The 27,270-nt window shown below is 39.2% G+C and overlaps 3 protein-coding genes across 3 annotated transcripts in view; 1 reads left to right on the forward strand and 2 right to left on the reverse strand.

Annotated features, from left to right (window-relative positions):
• Positions 1-5,473: 5,473 nt before the first annotated feature.
• On the forward strand, positions 5,474-13,089 carry LOC139467070 (coiled-coil domain-containing protein 122-like). Its single transcript, XM_071248791.1, has 10 exons — positions 5,474-5,499; positions 5,886-6,031; positions 7,295-7,452; positions 7,623-7,638; positions 8,946-9,059; positions 9,964-10,045; positions 10,651-10,778; positions 11,189-11,328; positions 12,045-12,101; positions 12,955-13,089. The coding sequence occupies exons 1-10, from the start codon at positions 5,474-5,476 to the stop codon at positions 13,087-13,089; spliced, it is 1,002 nt and encodes a 333-aa protein (XP_071104892.1).
• A 1,728-nt stretch (positions 13,090-14,817) lies between these two features.
• Positions 14,818-17,364, reverse strand: LOC139467081 (uncharacterized). Its single transcript, XM_071248802.1, has 3 exons — positions 17,182-17,364; positions 16,107-16,259; positions 14,818-15,387 (listed from the first exon to the last, which is right to left on the reverse strand). The coding sequence occupies exons 1-3, from the start codon at positions 17,362-17,364 to the stop codon at positions 14,818-14,820; spliced, it is 906 nt and encodes a 301-aa protein (XP_071104903.1).
• Positions 17,365-19,451: 2,087 nt separating this feature from the next.
• LOC139454457 (treslin-like) overlaps positions 19,452-27,270 on the reverse strand; it is a 29,668-nt gene continuing 21,849 nt past the window's right edge. The window contains exons 16-19 of the mRNA XM_071236214.1: positions 26,058-26,127; positions 25,546-25,683; positions 25,097-25,258; positions 19,452-23,836 (exon numbers count right to left, since the gene is read on the reverse strand). Of these exons, the coding sequence (XP_071092315.1) occupies positions 21,618-23,836; positions 25,097-25,258; positions 25,546-25,683; positions 26,058-26,127 (2,589 nt within the window). The 3' untranslated portion in view covers positions 19,452-21,617. The remainder of the gene's footprint in view (positions 23,837-25,096; positions 25,259-25,545; positions 25,684-26,057; positions 26,128-27,270) is intronic.

Here is a 27,270-nt window from a genome sequence, read left to right on the forward strand (position 1 = left end):
CCACGTGGCTGAGTGGGCGTGGCTAGTTGGCGGGCCGCTGTTTCGATGTGTCCCCGAGAAAGACTAACAGACGTGTACTATGCCATAAATATGTATTTCTCCAGCACATGTCGCACAAGTCCAATGTCGATCTGTAGGAATCGATAATGCATGGTCCTCACCTTTATACAACGTGTAATCATAGTACACCTATGCTCAAAACAGCTGCATTGATTACAAAAAAAGAATTAATGCAAAGTATCAAAGTTAAAGGGGCACTGATCTAAAGGAATTCACCGGGACTGGTTGTTGCCTTTGTTTTTGTTTTTCCCGTGAGTACCCGGATGATATAGCAGAAATCTAGACCAGTTCGCGATCTGTGCTACGCAATTCGTAAGGGCCTTTGTCACTTTTATTGATAGTATATGGGCGTATGGTCACATTGATCAACAAAATGAAATACAGTTTTGGAAATAATAGGGAAATGTAGGTATCCATGTGGGTAGCATCGGTAATGGTGACGAAGTTTTGATAAGTCACTAGCTTGGTAATTGTGCGATTTTCGTTTACACTACTTAGATTTGCAACACTAAGTAAATATTTCTCCCGAGCATTGCTTATTATATCGTGTTTATATTTCTACAGTCAAAAAGGGCCATTTTTTCACTTAAGAAGTTTATTAAACGCCTAAATATACAGTTATTTTACAAATTGACTGAACTATATGACGACTACCTCCGTGTTGTAGTGGTAGAACGTGCGCCCTGAGAGTGGTCAGGGCTTTGATTCCGGGCCACATCATACCAAAAGACATTAAAAGATGGTACTTATTATTACCCTGTCTGGCCCTCGGCAATAGGGGGCTAAAACAAGGACTGGTCGGCTCGGAGTCAGTATACTGTGTCTGAGTAGGGTACTCATGTTAAACTGCGGCATGGTATCTCAGTGAGCTAGTACTATAAATCGGCATCAGGCTGGATTAGTACAAGCATCAACACACACGCGTGCATGCACGTCGCTGTATAAGTGCAATAATGTTGGACGCGTCGTTAAACCCCATTTCACCTCACCTTTATTGAAATCTACCGCCGAATGTATTGGGTGATGTTATCACGGCAAGTACTACTATAAAAGTTGTACATTGATCACATCGACCAAGTAGAGCTGTTTAATGTAGTGTTTGTAGTGCACGGGTTACAACATAATATTCAGCGCTGTCAATAAATCTAAATATACAAATTGACGTCCCAAAATTTTAGGGACATGGCGTTTGAAGTCTATAAACTAACATGTTCTAAACAGTTTGTAAATGCAGACATACAAAGAGATTGTTACAACTGTTTAGTCACACAAAACACTCCTCATTCTCCATCATGCACCATTGCCACACACGATAAGAATTAAAACTCGATTAGATAACGTTGGACTTAAACGATTCTATGTTGATTCATATATGTATACTCTGCAGTGACTGGAGCGTCCAACAATACAGGTTCAACAACCATGTACAAATAACATACCAAGTTCTAACTGTGGAGGGGGACACGGATGGCCCAGTCGTCTAAGGTGCCGCGATTCGCTGGGCAGATTTGCGTCCCTTGGCCACGCCAGAAACCTATGATTGTGGGTTCGAATCCCGGTTCGCCGCCATGTTTCGTTATGCAGATAATCCATGCAATTAGTTTGTTTTGTTTATAAAAAGAGGTCGCTGTGCAGAGTTGCGTCCCTTTGGCACGCCAGAAACCTATGATTGTGGGTTCGAATACCGGTTCGCCCCACTTATGTTTCTAGGTTTGTCAGCACCATACCCGTGCTCGTGGACTCACTCACTCATGTACCAACATGATGTGTAAAGTATCCGAACCTTTACTTAGTGGTGCAGAGGACAATGGGGATTTAATTCTGACTTTCTTTTAGTTTGGGTTGACTTCTCTTTGTCCATGTCTCGCCAAATGCAGCTGAACAAATACTCTGGGTGGGGGGTGGGTGTTGTGGGTGGGGTGGGGGGTGGGTGGGGTGGTGGTTTGAAAATAGCGACAGATTGATAAACAATGGAAGCTACGATATTGAATCGGCTGCCACTGTTGCGCTCAGTGACATGTGCAGGGATTAGGGGCCGGTCAGTTATTATAAAGGGTGGGTGGGCTGAAGATTGGGGATGTGTGAGTGAACGAATACAATGCAGCCCTACTAAGATGGATGTGTTTTTTTGGAGCCTGTTTGCGAGCCAAACTGATTGTCCTTTCCTTCACGACCCTGCCATAGGAGACACTTGCCCGAATGGATCATCATGAAAATTAACAATACTTTAACCGTAATCTGATCGTTCCAAGGGTGTCCTCCCATTAGTTAGACGTCCCAATAGTTAGACAGCTTATAACAACACTTTAAACGGTTGAGTGCACACTAATCCTTATGCTTCTTACCTCAAACTTTAAAATGGAATAGTCCAGATAAGATCTGACAAACAAGGCAAAGCAGCTTTAAATAGATACTTTAATATTATACTTAACATTTAATGACGCTTCACATTTGATAAATTTTATACAGCTTGTAACAACACTTTGTGACAGTTTTTGGTAATGTACACTTTACATTCAATAACTTTTACAGTTTATTATTATCCCAGACGAAGCAAGTGTCCACAAGCATCTAAATACTCAATAGCAGACTTGTCACCCTGCTGCAGCTGATCTTTGAGGCGTACCAGGCGGTTCTCTGTCTCTCTGTAGATTCTCTTGCGGCAGCGTGGTGCCGCACCAAAGTTCAGTTGCATCACCTTAGTCATCCTTTCACTGAACTCGACTTTCTGGATGACTCTGGCATGAATGATGTATACTTGATCCCAACCTGGACATGAACCTGGACATGCTGTGAAGGTACCATCCATGTAAAGGGTGTCAGCTTCCTGCATGGAGGGCTTGTATCTTTTCTGCAGTGGAGAACGCCAGGATCTTGTCATCGTCGCCGTCGCTGAACAGTAGAAAGGGACGTCCATCTGATGTCTCTGACCATTTGTCTTCAATATCTACTGCTGACCGCTTACCAAGTCAAAACTACGGGATGATATTTACGTGTAAAGTGCACTTTTCACGCTCTGAAATCATGGCATCACTGGGATGTTGGCTTCATCTACTTGAAAGACTTGCTCCTCGTACAATGCCCGCATCTGTGTGGTTTCTTCTCGCGTTCTTTTACGAAGATTGCTGACAAAGTTTACTCTGGTTTCATCTTCAGGCGGAACCTGTGCTGAGAGTAAGGTAATTTGGGTAAATTAAACGAAATTGTAACATATATACTCCTTAAACTGAGAGTCACATATCCCTACGCAGTACTTTAATCTATAATTAGGACTGATCCATTACACCTGTAGGTATATTCCCTCTTTGCCTAAATAAAAATGTCTACCACTTGGGACGTCTAACTAATGGGATATAACCGTTCCAGACCGTCTCCTGATTTGTGACATGTTTTCCAGCAACTCACTCTTGAACCTGTGTGTTATTTTGGCTACCTGCCGTGCTGTTCTTCTAGCGGTCGGGTAGCGGTCGGGTAGCCTCGTGGTGAAAGCGTTCGCTCGTCACGCCGAAGACCCGTGTTCGATTCCCGACATGGGTACAATGTGTAAAGCCCATTTCTGGTGTCCCCCGCCGTGATATTGCTGGAATATTGCTAAAAGCGGCGTAATACCATACTAACTCACTCTAGACTCTCTTCCTGACTTAGCGTGAAACAATACTCACCCACTCCTTATCTTTTACATTACAAAAAGCAGCGACGTTGGTTTAAGGAAGAAAAGCCGGAAGTGATGCATGTCATACGTTTACTACTTTGCTGAAACTCGAGGACAGATGAATGCTGATACCAAGGAATGAGTTACAGACAAAGGGACGCAACTCTGCACAGGGAATTGCGTCGAAACCACAAGACAACCCGTGCCTCCTGCAAATGCAGGTGATTGAGGGCTAAACTATCTAACAGCATTTCAGCTTCTTCAACCTTGGTATCGAAATCATCATTTTCGGAGACATTGTCTTCTTTCTTCTTCTTGCAATCGGCCACATCTCACACAATCTTATGAGTAGGAACCAATCTAAAATATTAGAGTGTGCCCACCCCGTCTCCCCTGAATCCCGAATGCCAACTAATGTATCACTCTGAGTTTTATCTGCCCTCCATGAATCCCGTACTCAAATCTCAAACCACGTGTCAGAATTCAGTGTACAAAGGCAGAATGTCATTCCAAGACGAAAACCCGTAGAACGCTTCCCAGGCTATAACATGGCGCGATTAGAAGTTAAATTACTGGGAAAAAAATATAGAACAAATAATAAAACATAAATAATATTTTTACCCGCACCATTCTTTCAAATGTTGAATCTGCGAACCAAACACGATTTTTTGGGGATCCAGCAGTCCCGCTTACCCCCTAAACAAACCCCCATTCTCACGTACCAAAAGGGGGTTGGCAGTCTCATATTAGAAATATCAAGTCATTGTTTTAACCGTTTTCGAATCCCGGTTCGTCACGATTATGTTGTCAGCACCATAGCCGCGCTCGTGGGTTTCACCAACGTGGTGAACGTCTAAGACTTGCATCACTTCGGGCTTTCCTCCCACTTTCCTCCCACGTCAAGCTGACACGCCGTGATATAACTGGAATAAAGAAATCCATAACAATTTTGTCTTAGTTGGAATAAAGTTAAAAGTGACGTTAAACAAAACTCACTCACTTACTCATTACTCTTGTGTACGGTTCCGTTTGGTTAACTTGGTTTGTGTTGTGAGGTGAGGTGAGGTGAGGTCGCGTCCAAGATTATTGCACTTATATAGCCACGTGCATGTACGTGTGTGTGTGTTTGTGTGGCTGCTTGTACTAGTCCGGACTGATGCCGATTTATAGAGCTAGCTCACTGAGATACCATGCCGCAGACCACGGAGGCGGTGGTTTGTGTTGTGAAGAACCGGGATTCGACCGCACGATCATAGGCCTAAAGGGACCCAACTTTGCACAGACTTAGACTGTTAAGACATTTGCGATCTGGGTGTCGTTTACCGGGGTAGCAAAAGAAAGTTTTAATATTAAAAAGTACACAAATCCTACAAACATAGCATATATTACACTTTTTCTGCAAACTAAAAATAACATTTTCGTGATTGTATCAATTCTTGATAGGGCATTCTTCTATAGCATTGGAATTTTGTTTTTAAATTATTCGGACATTTCGGATTTTCCAACAGAAACAAAAACCCGACCCGAAACTCCGAATCATTATTTAACATATTTATAGTGTTACCGATGCGATAAAGAGATCCGATAAAATTAGTATTACGACCCGATAAATATTGAAATCAGGTTGGTTCGAACACAGCTAATGAACATGGATATGGCCGTCTTCAAAACAGAAGCGATCGTCATGTGCTCAATGGGAGTGATCTCCCTTGTGTCAGCAGACGTCTAGCAGGGTAAAAATCACACAAAGTTGTGGATGATATGAATATGGACGCAGGCTTCAGCAGGTTTGTTTCAAAAGCGTTGGGTAATTTGGCGATGACATCGAGCTATAATTCTGTGGCAGATTGCAATATGGGGAAAATTTGCAATCTTTCAAATTTAATTATCTGAAGAGTTGACGTAATCTTCGTGAGAAAAGACGCAAATTTATATGTCTATGATAGTGCATTAACTTACATGTATGCAAACATTAAGGGGGGCCAGAAATATAATAAGTTAATAAGTTAAAGCCATCAGCTGTAGCTATAAAGCTTCAATAGACCTAACTCAGCATGCTCAAAATAATAACAAAACAATTTTCTATCAATCCACTCCAAGATCTAGATCTATTAGTTTATTATGATTCACAAAACATTGTGCACGGATCCTTTCTGTTTTCTTTTCCACATAGTCCCCCCAAATTGAGAAGGTCAGTGTCTTTATCCAGAAAGCTTGGGGAGATCGAGTCGCCACTGATTCCAACTCCTGTCATCTGTGGTCATACTCCCCTTGTTGATCTTCCAATGCCCACACCTCCAGAAAGTAGTGGACTGAGTGGTCTGTATTTCAAATAGATCTGAAGTGAAACAAAATATGCCACTGAGAATTTTTCAGCACTTGTGTGAATAATAACCAAATGATACAGGCAGACTATCATCTTAAAAAACAGTCACTCTTGCAGCGTTAGAAATTGGCACTAGTCTATTAGTCCTTGCCAAACTGTCCAATTGTTAAGGTATCATAAGGCAGCGTTAGAAATTGGCACTAGTCCTGTACATAGTCCTTACCAAACTGCCCAATAGTAAAGGTATCCTAAGGACTAGAATAAATTGGCCCGTTTTGAGGGTTTTGCTATATGTTATCATTATAAGGACAAGTGGACAAAAACTGTTAGTTTCTAACCCTGCATAAGGACAAGTTAAAATTGCCCTTTTTAAGAGTTTTGCTGTATGTTATCATTATAAGGACTAGTGGGCTAAACTTGTTAGTTTCTATTGCTGTCTTGTCCTCAACAAAATTCATGATAAGGACTAGTGGTTGAAATGATCTTTGAATAAGTTGGAAGGATCCCCATGAATATAGATTGAATTGGGTGGACAACTTCTGCTGTTGGGGTTGTTGTCAACACAGGTACCTTTCTGTAGGGCTGGGATTGGTAACTCGGGTATTTGGGGTGGGTGGGTCTGTGTTTGACTTGGGTACCCTCAGGATAATCTGGCTCCGGGGTTAGTCCCATCAAATATTGTCTACTAACCATAATGAATTCTATGGTTACACTATATTTCTTTCTGACTATGCATGTGTTCCTTTGGACTTTTATATATTTCAGTAAAGATAAAGCTTCAATCAACTTATGTGTATGTATGATCAGATTGTTTTACACATGTATATAAATAGTAAAACAATGCCCATTTGGACATTTTGGACCCAACGCTTCAGACCTGCAGCGGTACGCAGGCAGTGTCGAACAATAGGGGATCGGGTACCGGTGTAGGATATTTGAACTGGTTCCAGCCATACCTTTCTGTATGCACAATTGTGCCCTTACCAAAATCGAAGTACATATATTGCACATTGTGAAAACAGACCTGACACTCATGCTCCACATATATTATTGCAAAGTTCAGGAACATTATGTATACAGGTAGGTACCTGGGGTACTTTGCCTATACAGAAAAGTATCTGGGTAACATTTCAGTAGTATCTGCACTGACAATGACCACAACAGCACAACTTCCTAATATTCTAATTGTGGAGGTAAATGATAATAATAATTCATTCATTATAATTCATTTGTTTACCTTGTTATTTAAATAACAGAATTATCCTCGAGCAGTATATGCTTGGAGGGAACTCTGGTGGAACAGGCTGTGGACAACCTACTGAGTCTGCCTGAAGTTGTAGGTCAAGTCAGTGCCATACAGAAGGACCACAATAAGGAGTTAGAAAGACAGCTCATGCAGCTTAAAAAGCTACAAGTAGGTAGTCTAGTGTTGATCTATCTCTTGTCAAGTGACATCCTATTGAATTGTAATCCTTAGGATCTTTTAGTGTCTGTTTCACCATGTCAGCTGTAAGACATGTTAGGTGTGTTCATGACTTGCTGATAAACAATATGTTCTTAAAACAAATATATTTTGCATTACAGAATGACATCAAAGAAAGTGAGTATTAGTTTTGGCAATGGTTTAAAATTCAAGATTGATCATTGATCTGAAAAATCCATTGATGAATGAGATTAGAAATGTCTTACAAAAGTGGTAGGATGTAACAGTATATCAACTGTCTTAATTGTTTGCCCTATATCGATAGGAATTTAAAAATGCCAAGAGTATTGTCAATAGTATGAATAACAAACGATAGTTGCAATAGTTGCAATAGTTGCAATAAGTTAAATAATACATATATTATGTGAATTTCAAACCTGCCTGTGTGGTTGGTTAGCAGGGACTATGGCACCTTCAGAATAGTGGAACTTTCCCTAGGTTTGAGTAGTGACAGGGGGAAAAGGGGCTATCTTTGAGATTGTCAGCAATACTTAATTCATTTCTATTACATTGATTAATGTAATTATCAAGCCTTAAAGTTGGTTTACTACCAATCTCATTTAAATCAGATCTGAGTTTTCACTACTGCTAACCAAAGATCTGAGGACATCCCATTATGGGTCACGTCAGAACGACCTTTTGAGAATATTGACCGACCAATGAAATGACTGACAAGAAATAGACATTTGCCAATCAGAAGGCAGCTATCTCGAGCTTTACGGCACTAGTTTCAAACTGGCGACTATGCTTCGAAACATATTTAGATGTATTCTCGATTAAAAAATTTAAAACTGACCAAAACAACATTCTTTAATGACTTACAGATGGCCTAGATTGTATGGATATAATCATAAAACCAGTAACTGTAGTTCGGAATACCCTCTGTTAAATATTTCGAGGTTGCATGATTAGAAAACACATTCCGACTGTCACTATCAGGATCAGATAAGTGACGCTCTGATTGGTTGGATGAAAGATCGCTCTGACGTGACCCTTAATGGGATGTCCTCAGATCTTTGTTTAGCGGTAGCGGTTGACAACTATCGTAACATAATTGCAGTAGTAAAAATAACCTCTGTAGTCACCCCTAATAAAAGACATATTCTGACATTTACCGGTAAGTGATATATATTAGTGAGTGAGTTAATATTTAACGCCCCAACGGCAGTATTTCAGCCATATTGTGACAAGTGATATGTATTTACAGGAAAGGTTACACAAGTAACAAGCCATGAAACATCTGTTGTATTTTTGTGTGAATGTCTCCATTCTGAGGATCATTGTAATATCTCATCATTAATTATATAATTCACTTATACAGAAAGCTTTAACAGTACAAGAATGCTTATAACTCAGACAATATGAGTTCAGATATTTTTTTCCATCAGAATCGTCTTCCTCTTTGAACTTAGAACTGATTTTAGGTAACGCGAAACACAGAAGTGTAAAGCAAGAGATCTCCAGTATTGACCGCAAGACTAGGATGATTGAGGAGGAAGTGATGGAGAACGAGAAGCTGTGTCAGGCTCATCAGAAACGTAGGTTGATGTGTAACATTATGTGGCTGTTTGTAGTTCATTTTTGGTCACTGAATAAAGAACTGAACACTGTAAACTGCCTTCATATTGGTTCTCCAAAAGGTTGGTTGGTTTGTTGTTTAATGCTACACACAGTAATATTCCAGCCATATAATGGTGTCCTGTAAATAATTAAGTCTGGATCAGACAAACCAGTGATTTATATTGTGAACAACGATTCATGCTGTTGGGGTACAAGGACACGCTATAAACCGAGGCACCAAGTCTGGCCACCCAATCCATTTGTTCTAACCTGGAATCCCCACGGAGGGTCTCCAAATGGGAACTAGTAAAGGTTACAATGGGGATTGGGTGGTTGCATGTCAGACCTTGCTGTTGTTTGTCATCATACCCAGATCCAGACTTCATGATTGAAAAGCTGCCATGAAATGACTGAAATATTGGTGACTCCAGAACAAAACAATATTCACTCCCTCGGTTACTTCCACACAGAAAAACTGAAACTGAGAATGTATTTAACGTATTCGACGAAATAAGGGCCCAGCTCCAATAAGCGCCCACGGCGATATTTGTTAATATATTGGCAAGTGAACAATCCCAATTAGCACCCCTTCCAACTGATCAGTGTACACAAGACTTATTTATTCGCGTATGATACACACTCGTGTGTTATATGAACCCTGAATTATGGGCAATTTTAATTCTGGAAAAATATATCTGTCGTACATAAACATTTCAGGTTGTCAGCTTAAACCACAAAATTTATCTTTCAACTCTGTTTTTTTCCACCAAAATAATATTCTAATAAGAGCCCCCTATTCCTAATTTTGAGAGCGCCCTGGGCGCTTATTACGTCGAATACGGTAGTAGCCAAACTGAAGTCAATGTTTTACTGTATTTTCAGAAATAGATTCATTGGTCAAGGTTTGTGAAAGCCTTAGACATCAACTGACAACAAAGCAAAAAGGCTTGCTAACAGAAACAAGGTAATGTGATGCATTAGGCCGTTGTAAATTAATTCGTAGATTTTAATCCCCACCTGCCTCACTACTGTCCCGCATTATACAGCAAAAGAAACTAACATTTTTACTCCACTAGTTCTTATAATGAAAACATATAGTGAAAACCTTTAAAATTGGCAAATTTCAACTGGTCCCTATGATACCAAAACTATTGGGCTGTTTGGCAACGTCTACAGGACTAGTGCCAATTTTTATTGCTTGCATAATGGACAAAATACAGGATATGTGTCCCAACCAAACATACATTGTACATGTGATTCGCAACCATCAACTGTTAATGAACATTGTACATATGCTTTGAACAGTTTGTTTTTACTATACATATAAAGCAGAGTATTTTGACATTGTCGTACGGAAAAAACATCACCGCAAACATGACGTCATATAACAATGAGAATCTGCCATGGATTTGAGTCCCACCATTGATCAGAGTCCTGCATGTTTACCCCTTTTTTCAGCTGTAGAAAGTGTGTAGGAGCATCTAAATGTGGCCATGTTTAGCTCAGACTACTAGACATTTGTATAGTAGTACTACTTTTGGAATAAATCATGTTTCCTTTGCCTTCCAGTAAGCATGCATACTATATGTCCAAGATGAAAACCTACAAAACACAAGTGAATGACTTTGAAATATCACATCCTGCCCAAATGAAACTTGCTGAACTGCAACAGAGACTTGAAGACCTTAAGAAACAAAGTATGTACATTAATGTTTGTTTCATATTAAGGGTTAATGACTTCAGGTACACTTTTCAGCAATATTTGGGCAATCATTTTTGATGTTGGGAAAAGACCAAAGTCAAATAAGTAAGTAGGAAAAGTTAAGACAGATGAAACCCATTTCTTTGGTTGATATACACAGGGATTGTTTTATTTACCGGTATGCCACAGTCAGCAACATCACAATATCACAGTGCCCAGTAGATAATTAAGTCTTGGCCTGACAGCCCAGTGCCCACAGACACTGTGTCCAGCAGTACAGGCTGTCAGGGTAGGATGACACACAATCATCATCGACTCTTAAAACTAGCCTGGGGTGCCTCTTAGGAAATACTGTGAATGGCTGAAATATGTTGTTTGATTGTCTGTGGTTTGATACATTGTCAGAACAGCTTCTGTCCGAGAATATGGATGAGTTTTTATCGGTGAGCACAGGCCAGAGAGAAGCCGACATCAAGGAGGAGATTGACAAGGTGAAGTTGGAGACTTGTACATGGAAAGAAGAGATGCTCCATAAACAGAAGATGGTGAGATTAGTGCAAGAAAATACATCAGTAGTATCATGTCTTCTCCATCAAGTGAGTGAGTGCCAGTGTGCCATATCACAACAGGGACACCAAGAATGGGCTTAATACGTTTCACCCATGTGGAGAAACAAACTCAGTACTTCAGGGTGATGAGTCAACTTTACCCATAAGCCTGTTACATCACCCAGTAACATAATTTAGAGATAAGTGTTCAAAATGTAAAATATACTTGGAAATTGTAAGGGTATGCAGTAGGGCTGGGCCGATACAGCTCTTTTGTGACCTGATACAATGCACAATACCTTGTTCACGATCCACTACGTATCACGATACTTGTATGTGCTCTTATCTGTGGTGCGTAAGTCATCTTTGTCATGGACAGGATGGCCAAATACCTGACATGCTTACGATTTACAGTTGGCAGTGTCAAGTATGATGCCCTATATGAAACTATTTATATTTTCACTACTAATTAGTGTTGGGGGGAAAAAGTCTTAAAGCAAACATTTATGGGAAGAATCAATATCTTAAACTTGTGTGCGACTGTGATCGATATTTGTATCAATAAGTAAAAACTTGCAATGCATATTAGTATGCAGCAGTTCACAATTTGATATTTCAATAGTTTGGGTAGATAACAATTGAATATACCTGGGGCATGACGTTTTACTTTTTACTATTTTATCAATATTTCTGTGTTTCATATTCATATACAGTTAGAAGATTTAAAGCATCAAGAAGAAAAGATCCAAATAGCCACTTCTGTTTTACATGTAAGTCTGAAGCATAAAATATTCATATTTCATTCCAGTTTTAACACCAACAAATTAGGCATAATAATGTGATTACTCAAGGTACAAGATATTTAATTGAGAAAGAAATTTCAGAACATTCATACACAATTGAATGATGTCTGAAGCAACTGAAGGTGCTAAATGAAGTTTCGGTGTTCAAACTAATTTATCAAATTTGAACAGATGACATATAACAGTCAGTGAGTGAGTTGGGTTTAATGCCACTTTTAACAGTATTACAGTTATATCGTGGCATGTCAGAGGAAAGCCTGAAGTGATGCAGGTCTCAGACGTTTACCACTTTGGTGAAACCCACGGGACTTCACCAGGATACATTAACTCTGTATCATAAGCTGCTTACATATGCAGTCTACCAGTTAATCCAATTCCATATTCCCTATTAATCTCAACATCTGTCTAATCTGCAGGTAATCCCTTTTACACAATCTCTTTCTGGTTTCATTCAAAGGGCATTACATACGTCTGGCCTTTTGCCATGTTGATTTCCCCTTCATGTTTATCAGACAATGTTCCATTTTTCAGTTAAAGACATCAGTAGATCTAAAGAAGTAATGCGTTGAACAGATAGGGGAATTTTAGAACAACAATTTCTAAAAAATTAAAGAATTCATATACAGTAAACTATGGTTATAACTCAAAGGGACTACTATTTTTAGTTCGTTATAACCGTAGTTCGTTATAAGCATATATACAGCATAACTACGGCAAAAAGTCAGGAAAAGTTTGTTATATCCGTCAGTTCATTATAAGTGTGTTCGTTATAACCATAGTTTACTGTATTGTCTTTCCTTTCCTTATGAAATGTTCTCAGAAGCGTAATGCAGCACAGCTTACTCGGTTAAAAAGACAAGTGAGGGAGCAGCAACTCCGACAGCGGCAGTGGCATAACCAGCACTCTCAGCTACAACACAGCATTGCAGAGATCAGCAAGAGGCTGGCAGAGTGACGTCAACAAAGATAATACATGTACTCAAAAGAAGTTCAAGAGCACCCGATGTCATGACAGGTTAACGGGTGTTCTTTAACATCTCTTTAGTAGTATATATTGAATAGGAGTACATTTCAGTATTGATATACCACTAATTTGTTTGTTAATCTAAGTGACCAGATTGGAACAGAATGAGACTGATTGCTTGGAGTTGTTGTCATACAAATAGTATTTGATTTTGCCAAGGAACTGGTACATTTCTAACTTCTTTTCAAGTTATGTTAACAGTACACAGTTCAATAAGTTGTTGTCCTTAGTTTCAGAACAGTATGAAATATCTCAGTATTACTATCAAATGTTGAGTAATACATCTCATTCAGTTGCCATGTAGAGTCCCTTTGTTAGAATAAGGGGTAAACTCACAAAACTGGAACCAAATAAATGTGAAAACATATCTATCATGGCTTCAGTTAAGACTATGTATGTCACTGACTGGAATGAAGTTCAGTTTACTGTTCATGAGAATGGGCAGAGACGATGACACAAGGTATGTAATGTTTTATTACAAATTCAGAAGGGAAAGGCATTAAATTCGATGTGACGACTTAAATTTCAATACCAGTTTACAAAATGTTTATTTACAATCTTGTACATGTTTTCAAATAAAAACACTTTGAGGAAAAATTGTGTTCAATTTTTACTTCCTGATTTGAAAGGAAGAAATCTCACCAAAAATTGTTCCCTTTCCATATTGAAAGGGAATTTTTGTCTCGGTGAGTCTTAAATATCTTCCTTTCAATAATCACCCCATACCAATAATATCTCCTCAAAGTGTCCTATTCAAGGATTCATCGAAACTTTGGAAGTGAGGAATGAAACAGTGTTCTCACATCCGAAATAATAACGAAATAAAACAACCAAAGTCAATGATATATTTGCTCCTGGCACGGACAATTGGAAATGAAGATAATATATCCTGTTCTTACCTTCACCTTTGAGAAACATTCCCTCCTATGAAACAGAGAACAAAGGTGTCCCTACGTTACGAAATATATGGGAGGCAACTGTAATTCTTCCGTGAACCTTTGGTAGTAAGTTGGTTCATGTATACCCAATGACACATTATCATTATTACATCATCAGAATGTCAACATCTTTCGAAGGAAATTCCAACTGAAAAGAAAATGGTTTTAAAGTTGGAAAATCTCGAGCGAAACTTGAACATTTAGGTCAATGGTCCAAAACAGCTAGTTATGCTCTTGCAATGCCTGTCATCACAAGGACATAGTCTGTCATGACTGAAACGTAATGAGTTGTTTTCATTTGTTACCCATGAGTGATACCCATTTTATTAACTTTTCTTGAAAACATCTTTGATTATAACTTGGACTTTTAAGTTTACACGAAAACAGTTTCAAGAAAAGTTGTTGAGTTGTCAATATCATAACTTAATTACGAAAGAATATAAAATGATTAATCTTTATGATAACATAAATATCCACACTGACCATCCTGCTTCAACAAACAGCTGGAATGTTGAACAGTCTATACACTATTTACATTTGGGAAAGAAACTGTTGGCCCTGAGGCCATTAATAGGCTTTAATGAAAAAAAGTCTCTTGTGAAAAGCCTTGTTTTTCCGCTTTTATAAATTGTGAACCTGGGAAGCACACTTTTTCAAACTGAAAAAAAGCAATGTCTGGCAGAGAAAATGTTTTTATGCTTTTTTTAGAAAATGAGTCTGCCTAGTCATCTTCATCAGCAACAGCCTTGGGGTCAACATGGTGACAGGGATACTCCCCCCAAATCTTGTACTGAGAATCGCCTTCACTCCAGTGTCGCTTGATCATCTGACAACGCAAACACCCACAATTCTCTTTCCACTTCCTGTGTGCTAAGGCTCCGTCACTTTTGGCATCACTAACATGATCAGACCTACGCAGTCGTCGCTTGTGTTTAATGGGTGCTTTGATAACCAGGGGAGGAATGTCTTCCTGCTTCTTCCCATCTTCCTCCCGGGCAGATTTCTGGGGGCTTTCATCAAGATGGTATAAATTGTGTTTTCGGAATTTTCCAGGGTGTCCAATGCCACCATTCTCATGTTTTTCTGTGTGGATGGTCTTCTGAAAGGCAATGACCTCATATCTGTGTTTGCTGGGTATAACAACTGGCTTGGACTGAGGTTCAGGTGAGGCTTCATTGTCAGGGGACACTTCTATTGGGGATGTGTTGGCCTGGATTGGTCCTGGGGACCCAGGGATGGATGGCAGACTTGGAAGGGAGTGGGCAATCCTGGAGAAATGGTCAGGGTATAGCTGCAAGTACATCAATTATTGATGAATAATAAGAGTAAATATTGAGTAAATATAAAATGACTGGACATTTCCAAGAAAGACTGACCAAAATTGTAATATGGTTCTAAAATATAAAAATTGTACTTCCAAAAGAAAAAAAACACAGTTGAGTTGAAATTTATGATAGAGGTGAAAATAGCATGACAAAAATCGTGGGTAGTATAAGTTTGTGTGAAACAACATTTCTCTCTTTGCATCTACTTTAGTATACACAAGGGATAGCCTGTAAACAGTCTGGTTTGCTCTTGATTTGAAAGGGAACTTTTTCAGACAATACTTGGATTATCAAACTGGCACATTCATCTGTGGAAAGTAATGTGTGGATAAATAAATATAACTTCCTTTTACCATGTTTACAACCACCCATTGGGATTAGTGGTGAGAAGAGATCTCCAGTTGAGGATAAAATGGTCATAATGTGTGACAAAGCTGGCTGGCCCGACTCAATTTGTTACAAGCCACTGTGAATATGCATGGATTATTGCTGACTTCGACATAAGCCAGTGCTAACTGCCACATGGTACTGCTGCCTAGGATGAGTACCGTATTTTCTTTATAGTGAGCAAAAAAAACCACACAGCTGTGTAGAGGGGGATGCACATAAAACCATAATGAATTTTTATGTGTATGTTTTACAACAATGTCAGAAATAATTTGAATATCTCCAGTGTGTTACTTACCCTGAGATGCAGTGTTCGCACAGGAGGGTCATTCTTGGTAAAGAGTGATCTCTTGGGGTTGGCACTGACAGAAGGCAGTTTTATGGTCTCTATAGACTTGGAGCTGATGGAGGAAACGTTGGTATCCTCTCTCTCCAGTCGCAGGTGAGCTAGCTGTAAGACAGAAAACAAATTGCTGGAATAGAAAGTATCTTGCAATACACTCAGTGCTTTAGATTTGACAAAGTGCTCACATTATTGAATCCTGAAAAAACAAGAGTCTCATTCAAATCTGATCTTTAACTGATCTACATTAATGAGGACACCCCCATAGAAGGTCACGTCTGGTGAATTCTTAGAGACATTTCACGGTCAAATTTAAAGGAAAGATGCATCTTAACAAGAAACTCTGATTTTAATGAGATTGAATGGCCCCTGAATAATTTTATTAGATTTTATCAACCAGAAACCGTGGGTAGTATAAAGCATGACCTGAACAGATACAGGAATTGGATGACTAACGGCAAATGCAGAGTTAGAAATGGGCTGTGGTTCTTGCCAAACTGCCCAATAGTTAAGGTGTCATAAGGGCTAGTAGAAATTTGCCATTTTGAAGGGTTTTGCTCTATGTTAACATTATAATGTCTAGTGGACAAAAAGTGTTAGCTTCTGCCGCTGCAAATGACAAAAATGCATAATATCTCTCTACCTTGTTTCCACTTTACACAAATGCATATCTTCCAGTTGCTGTTCTTTCGAAGATTCCCTGATTAACGAGTTTAATGTAAAAGCTTACAAACGTGTCACCTTTAGATCTGAATGCTGTCTTATTGATCACTGTTTGTGATCTTGAAGTCTATCTTGCCTGTTTCTGCCATGGACTTTCTATCCTAGATTACGTAATTATTACAGTTTCAAATAATCATAAAGTGACACTTTTCAGGGGTAAACACCAAGAAGTATATCCGATAAGAGCAAGTCAGACTGTTTATAAGATAACAAAATTCATAATCATCCCAAATTTCAGGTGTCTCTGACATGTAAACCAACTGTTTTTCACTGTGTAAGAAACAAATGGACTAGTTCGATGGCATACCTTGGGTAAAGTTTTCTTGATAGGGTAGCTTTTTGGAAATTTATCCTCAAAAGTCTGCAGTGCTTTTAGTCTTTCCCTCTGGAACTTGAACCTGTTCACATATCCTCCTCTTCGGGGTATTTGTCCGATTGTCCTTGGACTATACAGAGTATCTAAGGGCTGCTCTGGGGATGTGTCCGACATCTTCTACAATGGAGAGCTGGTTCAGCTGGAAGGATTTTGGTGGTCTAACATTTTCAGTAGAAAAAAATAAGTACACCTGGGATATTAATTCCAAATGGTTAAAAAATACTTCTATGTTGAAGTAATGCTACAATTATTCCACAGCTGATATTTTCTTGTCACTTGTGTATATCCTCAAGACGATAAAATCACATTGTAGTTGGTATTCTGAAAGGTCTGACCGAATGGCAACAGAATAATCCAAGATGGCAGCACCTCTGCGAGTGACATTGAGTATGAGGAGGTAGGTAGAAACAGTCTTAGTGGCAATGTTGAGAGCTGGCCAGCTGGCACCAGCAACATAAATCACTGGGTGCAACACCATACCTGGATAATCCCTGGACAATCCTCTCAGGGACCAGTCATGTTAGTAGTCTGGATTATGCGAGCTTGTTCAGTGTAAGTTCCAGAAAACACCTCTTATTTCACAACAATTACCTCTTGCGAACCAAACATTTCACTTTAGAAGGTTTTATTATCGCAAGATTGCTTTTAGCTTACCTGATAGAAAGTTAAGTGAGCTTATATCATGGACTGCATGTCTGGCATCAATTGTAAACATGCTTCCCTCAAAAACCATTGAAGCTGAAACTTCACAAGCTTGCCCCCACCAGCGACAACACCTGAATTTGTTGAGAGATTTGAATCCAGTTTACAATCTGTCTGCCCAAATAGCTATATAGAAAGACCTAATTATGGCCATTAATCAGCTATTTTGTTGAAAATGTAACATTTGGCGTTTAGTTGCAAGTTTGTTTCATATTTAAAGTTTGACCATGTTGCCTGTGTTCTTAAATTTTCTCTAAATGCCATTTGTCTCTGAAATCTTGAAGTGTTGACTACATATCCAGGTGAGCTACAGTGTTGTGGCACTTCTTTCATTATTTGTTTGGACAAAAGCTAAAGCTTATTGACGATGTATCAAAATAATCAAATCTTATGGCATGCAAATTATTTGTAGCAATGTGTAAGAGGAGGATGAATGCCCTTTAAGTGACCTTGACCCTACAGAGGTTACTCAAAATCATCATCAAATTTCACCCGTATGATAAAAATGCATTTAATAACCTTTACAATTCAACGTCTCGGCTCAGCATATGTATCAAATGATAATCCTATCAGATGTTGTTTTTCCTAATGTGATTATCAGTGACCTTGGCCATACCAATGCAAGATCATGTCCATGGGCTTAATGATTGATCGAACAGATATGAAGCCTGAATACAATTCTGCCAATCCTTTCTGAACCATGCTGATTGAAGGAGTGGGATATGGGTAATAATTTCCCACACTGGCTTGTCTGTCCTAGATTATTTACAGGCTACCTGTATGATATAGGTGAAATAGGGTTTAATGTCATGTTCAAGATTATGGCACTTATGTAGTGACATGCATTCTTGAGTGTGGCTGCTGGTACTTGTCCATACTAAAGCTGGTTTTATAGTGGTTGCCCACTCAGATACTATGTCACAGTTTTAACATGAATACTCCACTTGGACACATATTATATCAACTCCAAGCCGACCAGGGCCTTTTATCCTATTAATGCCAGGCAGGGAAACAACCGTCTTTTAATGTCTTTTGGTATGATGCTGCCAGGAATCAAACCATCAACCTTCCACTTTCTGTGCAGACACTCTATCCACTAGACCATGGAGGCATGTAGATGGAATATCGCTGACTGTGGCGTGAAACAACAAACAATAAAAATTCCTGCACATCTTATTTCAGAACGAAACAGAAATGTCTGAGTATTTGGAGAAAGGTCAGCAATAACATGACACTCATTCCCCATTTAAGTTGATTTTTATGACAAGCATGAGAAACTGCATGGGGCCCTATTCTGCCATTGAGAATTAGGAAAATGGCTTTTTTAGAATGGCATCCATGGAAGCAATTCTGTGAGCACAATAGCATTGCAAAGTTTCAGCATCACTTGAACCTCCAGGCAACAGACTGCATTAAGTTCACTATTGGTACAAAATAAGACAACAATAAAAAAGACCATTTTTAATCATGAAGTTAAAACTTTTATGAAAATAGTATACAATTGATACTCTCTGCCAATTATAACCATTAACATGTTTGACAAATAGTGAAAATATGAATACATTATTGATCACTTGTGCAACAACAAGAGTTTTAACCCTTCTAAAGAGAAAGTGAGATGTTGACTACCAACAAACAAATAAATATGAAACGTGATATCTTAAAAGGTATGAGCTCAGATTTGCATGCTTTTTTCTATGTTGTTTTATCTAATGTTCAGCAAACCCACTTCATAGTATTTGTGTGTACAGTCCTCAAGCCCCACACTGCAACATCTTGTTCCCTGTGGCAGACTAATGGAGTGTTGGATACATTTGCATTGTTTCAGTGAAGTTTATTTTGATGGATTCTTGAACATTTCATTGAATCAAACTAATGTAGGCACTACTGCAGCTTTGGAATTTCTTGCTTTCATAAGCCTAAGACTACTTAATTGTGTTAAGGACAGGTAGAAATACAAAGATGAAGGCATTTGAGGGCTATAATTCTGAATCAGTTCTCAATACTATAATTTTGTTCCACATTGGAACTGAATAAAACCGACAATAAATGTTAACATAGTAAACATTTTTATCGCGTTCAAGTTTTCACTTGTCCTCTGGCCTCGGCTCAATATAACAACCACTTTCTGGTACTGTGGTTTTCATCTGATGTCTTCATATGGCATGATAATGCATGGAACATATAGTTTTCACTTTTCCCATATGAAATCGATCTCTGATAAAGTACATACACAAACTTGCAAGTCTGATCTTCCACCTTGCACAGAACTATCATTTGTGACGAACCATGAGATAATTAAGGGGCCAATTCGGTGAAAAATCATTTTGATCTTTCATTATATTTTAAAACTACAGCATCCTCGGAACACAAAAATATAATTCACAAGCTTCAATTTATATTTATTACAGAGATACATGACATCACACATGGCGATCTTCACTGAAGTAAGTTGACGTCATAGCACAATTGTATCCTAGCACTCTTTAGGTCCTGTTTCTCCTGGTGGTTCACATGTATTTAGATATTATCACTAACCATAGTTGCATTTAGTTTTATGTACATATATTTCAAGGATAATCAGCAAACTACTTCTAGTAACAACTTCCATTAACATGATTAAGAGGAATAAAGTACTGTCAAAAGATTATGAAACAATTTCTCTTAATGCTGATAAACATGATTATTATATTATGACATTGCATATAAAGATTCAGGGTATGCACACAAAAACATTATCACATGTGAAACATCTTTATATTTGTTTAAAGGAAACAAGAAATTGAAGTATCCCATTATATATTTACAACATATTTAATACTGGGCCTAGACTTACTTTGACCTATGAAATTATTTGATAGTGATTTATAAAGAGTGTTGTGTTTTACAAAGAGTGTTGTGTTTTACATACTATTTAGCAAAAATAGTCCTGCATCTGTTGAACAGGAAATAAAACTAGCTAGTGTTAATCCAAATTTTATAGTGTTGGAAACATACATAAAAATAATAGATGTCTAAAGCATTTGAATAAAATGTATTTTGTTCCTAAATGTGAAACCCATGTAAAACTTCACCAAAATATTGCTAGACAGACAAAAGAGAGAAAAAGATTAAAATCTGCATTAACATGATTAAGGTATAGCTGATGTATTTTACTTTTCTACAAACACAGCTCTGCCTGACTGAAAGACCTACTCTCGATAAGACTTCATTACACCAGGGGTCCGTTCCACAAAGCGATCATAGTGCTACGAATGTCGTAAGTAAATGTTAAAGTATGGGACTTACGATGACCTCAGTGCTAACCAGACCAGGAAGTCCATAAACTTGCCTATCAATCACATCACAAATATCATGCTGTATAACATTCCAATTTTGTTCAGAAAATTCAAATTCTGGATATGAAAGATGAAATCATTAAATTACAAAAAAAACCATCCCCTCTGAGAAGAGCTACAAGGACTTGATCTCATGATCTGCCTGTGGCTTGGCTACAAGTAGTGTGTCTACTACTGCATTATTGTGAATCTAGGTGAGCAATGCTGATGACACCCATGACAAATAGATATATCCAATAATCTTGAGGTTTTTCATTATTTCAACAAACTTATACTGATAACCATGGCAACATAAATAAACAATGCTATTATCTACAATGACAGGTGTTACTTGTGTAGATTCAGTGATTTCCGCGACTTAAAGTGTGGATTATGTGAAGAATGTCTTTTCTCTTGAGGTGATTTAATCTGATTCCCATCTGCTTTGATAATGGGAGAGTTCATAAGAAGGACAAGACTTCGAGCGGATACGGAAGGAGAGAACTTGCGCTCTCGAGGTGATTCTGCGACAGATGATGTTCTAGGAAATGGGGACATCTGAACGGAAGAGGGTGACACAGAATGAGGTGAAGGAGTCGACTTGCTTGTTCTTGATGACTGTCGAACTGGTGAGACAAATGCAGTTGATGCTTGTGGGGAAGAAATAGTTCTTGATGGCTTGTTGGTCAGTGCTGGACTTGTTTGAAACTTAGGAGAAGATGGTAATTCTTCTTCCTCAACAGTGTTCACATCAAATCCCTGACTGGATGTACTGGACATGGTGTGTTGATCTTGAAGCAATCGTGATACGCTTGGACTAGATCCAAACACAGGTGACTCTGGTCTGCCTAAACTATGGACCTGACTTCTGTTTCTTGTAGAGTGAGGGTGAGACTGACAAGAAGCTTGACCATAAGAGGAATCCAGTGTGACACTATGCATCCCCTGGCTCCCACTGGGCAGGAAGACATCGTCATTGGTGGAGGAGAAGTAATCTAACCCAGAGGTCCCCATGCTGGAATTGGTCTCTGATGGTAGTCGCTCATATACACTGGCAAGTGAACTGACTCGCTGATGAAGGCAGTACCGGGTGTCCTTTGAATCTTTTAATGAAATAGATTCTGACCATGACGTTTTGGATCTTTTACATGGTGAATACATTGTGGACGAGTCTTGGATGGTCTCAACAAAACTCCTCTTCCTTGATACATTATGTTCTGTCGTAGTTTCTCTTCCTGAAGCTGTGTTGCTTCCCTCCTCCTTTGCTGGACTGTTCCCTGCATGGAGGTTCTCCTTCTGGCAAGGTGCCGGAGTCGGTGATGCCCATCTTCTCTTCCTTCTTGGCCACTTATCAAAAGAGTCTGGGGTTTTAACTTTCGGTTGCTTTTGAGGTGAAGGGGTCCTCTGCACTTGCTCTGGTTTAGATGCAGGAGACGTAACAGCAGGTACATTCAGATTCAATGATGTAACAGAACCGTCCATACCAAGAAATGAAATTCGTGTTGTTGGCTGATTGGACAGTTTCGTTTGACCATGGGTTACTCCTACATCAGACTCACTCTGTTCTGTATTTTCAGCATCACCAACATCATCAAAGCGCACATGCCTGCATGGAGAGCCTGTGTCTGAAGGTGCCCTGACACCACTGAATAGTTTAGTTCTAGGAGTTACCCTGCCTTTAGGGCTCTTCATAAACAGTGCCGTACATACTGATGTGCGACTAGGGGTGGACATCTTAGACCGAGTGTTCTGGCTGGGAGACTCACACACAAGTCCTTGTGACAACTTGGGTGTTCTTTGAGGAGTTGAGGGCAGATCCAGAATCCTCTTAGCTGCTGAGGACTGTGAAGACTTGAGGATGGATCTCTGAGGAGTAAGGGGGGGACCAGGGGGAGGGGAGATGAGGGAGGGTGTTGATGTAGGACGATGAGGTGTTCGTTTCGGGGTGGATGGGATAGGAATGTTGTCAGCAGCTACAGGGAAGGAGTTGATATTCTGGTCATGTGTGGAGTTTCTTGATCTGCTAGGAGTGTGAGACCTGGTGTTCCGAGATGGTGACCCAGCACACAGTACATTCTCCTGTCCTTGCTTCTTCGGTGTCCGGTGATGTTTGCTTGGACTTGTCATCATGATGTCAGATGACTCATGCTCCCGTACCGGAACCAATGGACGCTTTGGACTATCAAACAAGAGCACTTTTGAAAATTTCTTTGGAGTTTTGGATCTCGTACCCCGGAAGGGCGATTCTCGGACCATGTGTTTTGGAGTGGTGGCTGTGTGAGATTTACTGGGTGTCTTGTGTCGGGGGGAGGGGCTGCCCATAAGCTGAGACATGAGAAAGGAGGAACGCGATGGTGATTTGAAACTGGTTTGGGGTCTGGGTTCAGATCCACATTTAGAGACATCCCCAAGAGACGCCCTTTGTTGGCGACCAGCAATCTTGTCTGCAAACTGGAAATACTTGGTAAGATTGCGTGACCTGTTCCTTGGCCCTGCTGAGTAGAAGGAACGGCGCATCATGTTCATTGCATGCTTGTTCCGGGATGGACTGACTTTCTTGAAATTGTCTGCAATCAAAAGTAACAAAACAATTTAGTGATAGAAATGGTTGACATCAATGGTAGGACACAACATGATAATTTCTTAGAACATTTTGGTGAAAGAGAGAGGATGGTGAAAAATTATTATTATCATTAATGAAATGTAAACTACTTCTGTTCCTGAATGAATATTTTACCATTCAGGTTTTAAGGAAAGTGTAGTTTAACATCGACATGATAATACACTTTGTATTAATTGGCTTTGCAAAGTGTGATTCCTAAAGAAGGGTGGACAAATGGGCTTATCACGTGAACCTCTGTAGGAAACAAACCCTTGTCTTCAGCATTACGAGCAACAGGGCTCGAACAAGTAATCGAGCACTCAGGGCCAGGTCAGTTTCAGCAAAACTTGTGTCCATTACTGACAACGCCATCACTCGCTGAGGGGCAGTAACTCTAATTCACAAACTTTGTTCATTTCAATACGCATATTGAAAGAAAGAATTCTTTTTAATTTAGTCATTGGACGACTGTTCTGTCTGTTAGCCAATCACTTACAAGTTTATGTTAACAGGCATATACTTGTAAGTCTGCTTAAAACTGATCTTATTTAATTAGTAATTCAAATGAATGTTCGAGTCTTTTTAATGTCAGTGTTATAGCCTTGTACAATACAATATCGGTCAACATGTCCAAGAAAGTAATGACAATGAAAATCTGACACACAGGTGGGTTGTTTAAGTTATATATTATTTGCTGTTATTCGCTTCAAAAAGAACTCCTATCCATAAAGGTTCCTATTACTGGGTACTAGAGCACAAGTCGAGTTTCATTAATGTAGCGCTTTGAGACTGCTTTAGGGTGTGGATTATTATTAATAATAATCATTCTCCAGGAAAATCAGTTTTATTGTAATGCACTGAGATAGGGTTTACCTCACAACTTATTAGATAACATGGCAGTGATGAGGACGTCTGTTTGAAATCTAAAAGTAGTGAGGACAGCCCAAACAAGGAATTTATGGACAGGATGTAAATAGAGGTAGGGTATTTGAAGAAATTACCAGCTTATTGTAATGCTAACAAATGAATGAACTGATGATAACAGGGTTACAAACTAACAGTTTTTGTCCACTAGTCCTTATAATGATAACATATAGCAAAACCCTTAAAATGGGCTAATTTCTACTCGACCTTAGGATACCTTTACTATTGGGCAGTTTGGTAAGGACTACAGGACTAGTGCCAATTTCTAACGCTGTGATAATCTGTAGCTGATGAAGCCCACCTTCACACTGCTTCATGGGGGACTCCATGACCACCTCCACCTCCTCCTCTGTGTGAGTTCGCTTCCGCTTGTTGTCCAGACGATTCCACACAGCATTAGACCGCTGTTTGTGTGCTGGCGTCTCTGCTACAGACCGCCGCTTGACGCCAGGTGACTTGGAGGCTGCAAGTAATGAGTAGGATATCATTTCAGAGATAATATTCCTCATATCTGTATTCTGATTTCTGTATGTAATGTATGCAAGATATTGTTCCTTAAATTTAGATAAAATAAGTTAGTGGCTCATTTGGTAGTTCAAAGAAACTAAACAAAGAATTAAGCAACAAAAATCTGTGGCTAAATGAAGTAGGCAGTAACATACAAATGACATAGCTTGTGGCAACTTATCTTAAATACATTCAAATAAATTATGAATACATTGAAGCTGGTCATTTCATTCAAACATTCACCTTTAGGACTTTTAAAAGATGTTGCTGTGACTCTTTTGCGAGGAGATTTTCTTGTTCTCTCCATCACAGCCACAGACTGTCGTCTCTCCAGCTTTGGTTTGTCTCCTTCAAACAGGTTTCTCCGTACTTTCACCATGTCTACAACACATGCAGTCAGTGAGTTGGGTTTAATTGTCAATAATTAGAAACTATTAGCCAAGAGTGTTTCTGTATGGTAAATATCATATTGGAAATACTTGTGAGGCCTTGGCAAGCATAATTCTTTTTTGATTGATTGAATCATAACACATCACGTGTGTTGTGATAGCAGCTTTAGAATCTGGTGTGTGTGTGTGTGTGTGTGTGTATGTATTAGAGAGAGAGAGAGAGAGAGAGAGAGAGAGAGAGAGAGAGAGCATGGCACATAAGAAATAATACAACCATATATTATGATGGAGGCCTCCAGTACCCAAATATACCAACATAGACAATGTAAAAGATGAACAGTCCAGTGCAGAGATCAAGACAATTACCTGCTTTTCCCTTATTTTTCTTGGTTTTAGTTGTAGGCTGTACACTCTTCTGCCTCTTTATTTTCTCCTCCTGAAACATGCAGTGACAGATGAATAGAAAGAGTCCTGTAACATCAATTAAAAACCTTCTACCACCGAATAGGCGGCATTGGTTGTATACTCCCCAGGGAGAGGAGACAGTATTTAAAAGCACACTGATCCGTCACTTGTGTTAATACTGCGCTTTGAGCATGAGTCTTGCACTTTATTATTATCATTATAAACCTCTATTATTATTTTGAGCACTGACAAAACTAAACAAAACACTGACATCTATAGTCTTTCACAAGGACCATCTATTGGAAATTTTCCAGGAAATTGTATATTTATATACTTATCCGATCTCACAGTATGCACTTCTTCTCTTTTCTTTGATCCTATGTGGAAACGTACTTGAACAGAGTTTCCAGCATCTGCAAAAACAATTCACCCGAACACATCCCAGTTTCACCATGGTCACCACCCAAACAAATTGGTCACGCATATTATCCTGTGCATAGCGACCTACCTGTCCTGATCACATGCCTCCTTTGTCTGTTACTTCATTCTCCTCGTCAGAGATAACAGGCAAGAGAAGATAAGATGTGGGGATGGTCAGTTGGGCATATAGCATGTGAGATAGGATAAGTGTGAAATAAATAAAATATTTACACCACTGCTTGGCGTTGTAAACAACGATAACTCATGAGCGGGAAATCATGCATCAACTGGTGATACAATCCCTACGCTACTCAAACGTAACAGCATGAGATCAGGTACAATATGCGAAACATATTTTCACGTACGACATCGTTAAATGAAACTCAGTGTAGATGTAAAGAAATAAGCGATACAGTGTAAATTTATAATCAATCCAGAAGTCAATCAATTCTACAAGATCAAGCACAACACTACCTCCCACAGAAAGTATCATGCCTCTTTTCAGCAGCATCTCTTTTTATCCTTTGTCAAGGCAATTACACACACCAGAGTGATTAAAGCGTGCCAAGACAAGAAGAGGAATGATCGACAATACCCAATGAGGTACCCGACAACACAAATACTCAAGGGACAGGTGAGTGGAATAAAGTTTCAGGATGCCATGTGCAACTGCCGCACCTTGCAGTGACAAGCGAATCCACCCTCCAATTGGGAACTTGGTCTAAGGAACCTGAACAATCATAAAACAATAAAC

Source organism: Haliotis cracherodii, unplaced genomic scaffold (assembly GCF_022045235.1).
Source record: "Haliotis cracherodii isolate W230 unplaced genomic scaffold, xgHalCrac1.p SCAF_1, whole genome shotgun sequence".
In the NCBI taxonomy this organism is placed as follows: Eukaryota; Metazoa; Mollusca; class Gastropoda; order Lepetellida; family Haliotidae; genus Haliotis; species Haliotis cracherodii.

Bases quoted from the DNA above. Each gene is read 5' to 3' on its own strand.
- LOC139467070 (XM_071248791.1), top strand. From the start codon at position 5,474: ATGAATATGGACGCAGGCTTCAGCAG. The intron at 10,046-10,650 runs GTAATGTGATGC...TTTGCCTTCCAG, and splicing joins GGCTTGCTAACAGAAACAAG to TAAGCATGCATACTATATGT. The intron at 12,102-12,954 runs GTAAGTCTGAAG...AAATGTTCTCAG, and splicing joins TAGCCACTTCTGTTTTACAT to AAGCGTAATGCAGCACAGCT.
- LOC139467081 (XM_071248802.1), bottom strand. From the start codon at position 17,364: ATGTCGGACACATCCCCAGAGCAGCCCTTAGATACTCTGTATAGTCCA. The intron at 16,260-17,181 runs GTATGCCATCGA...TCTGTCTTACAG, and splicing joins TCAAGAAAACTTTACCCAAG to CTAGCTCACCTGCGACTGGA. The intron at 15,388-16,106 runs GTAAGTAACACA...ATGTACTTGCAG, and splicing joins TGCGAACACTGCATCTCAGG to CTATACCCTGACCATTTCTC.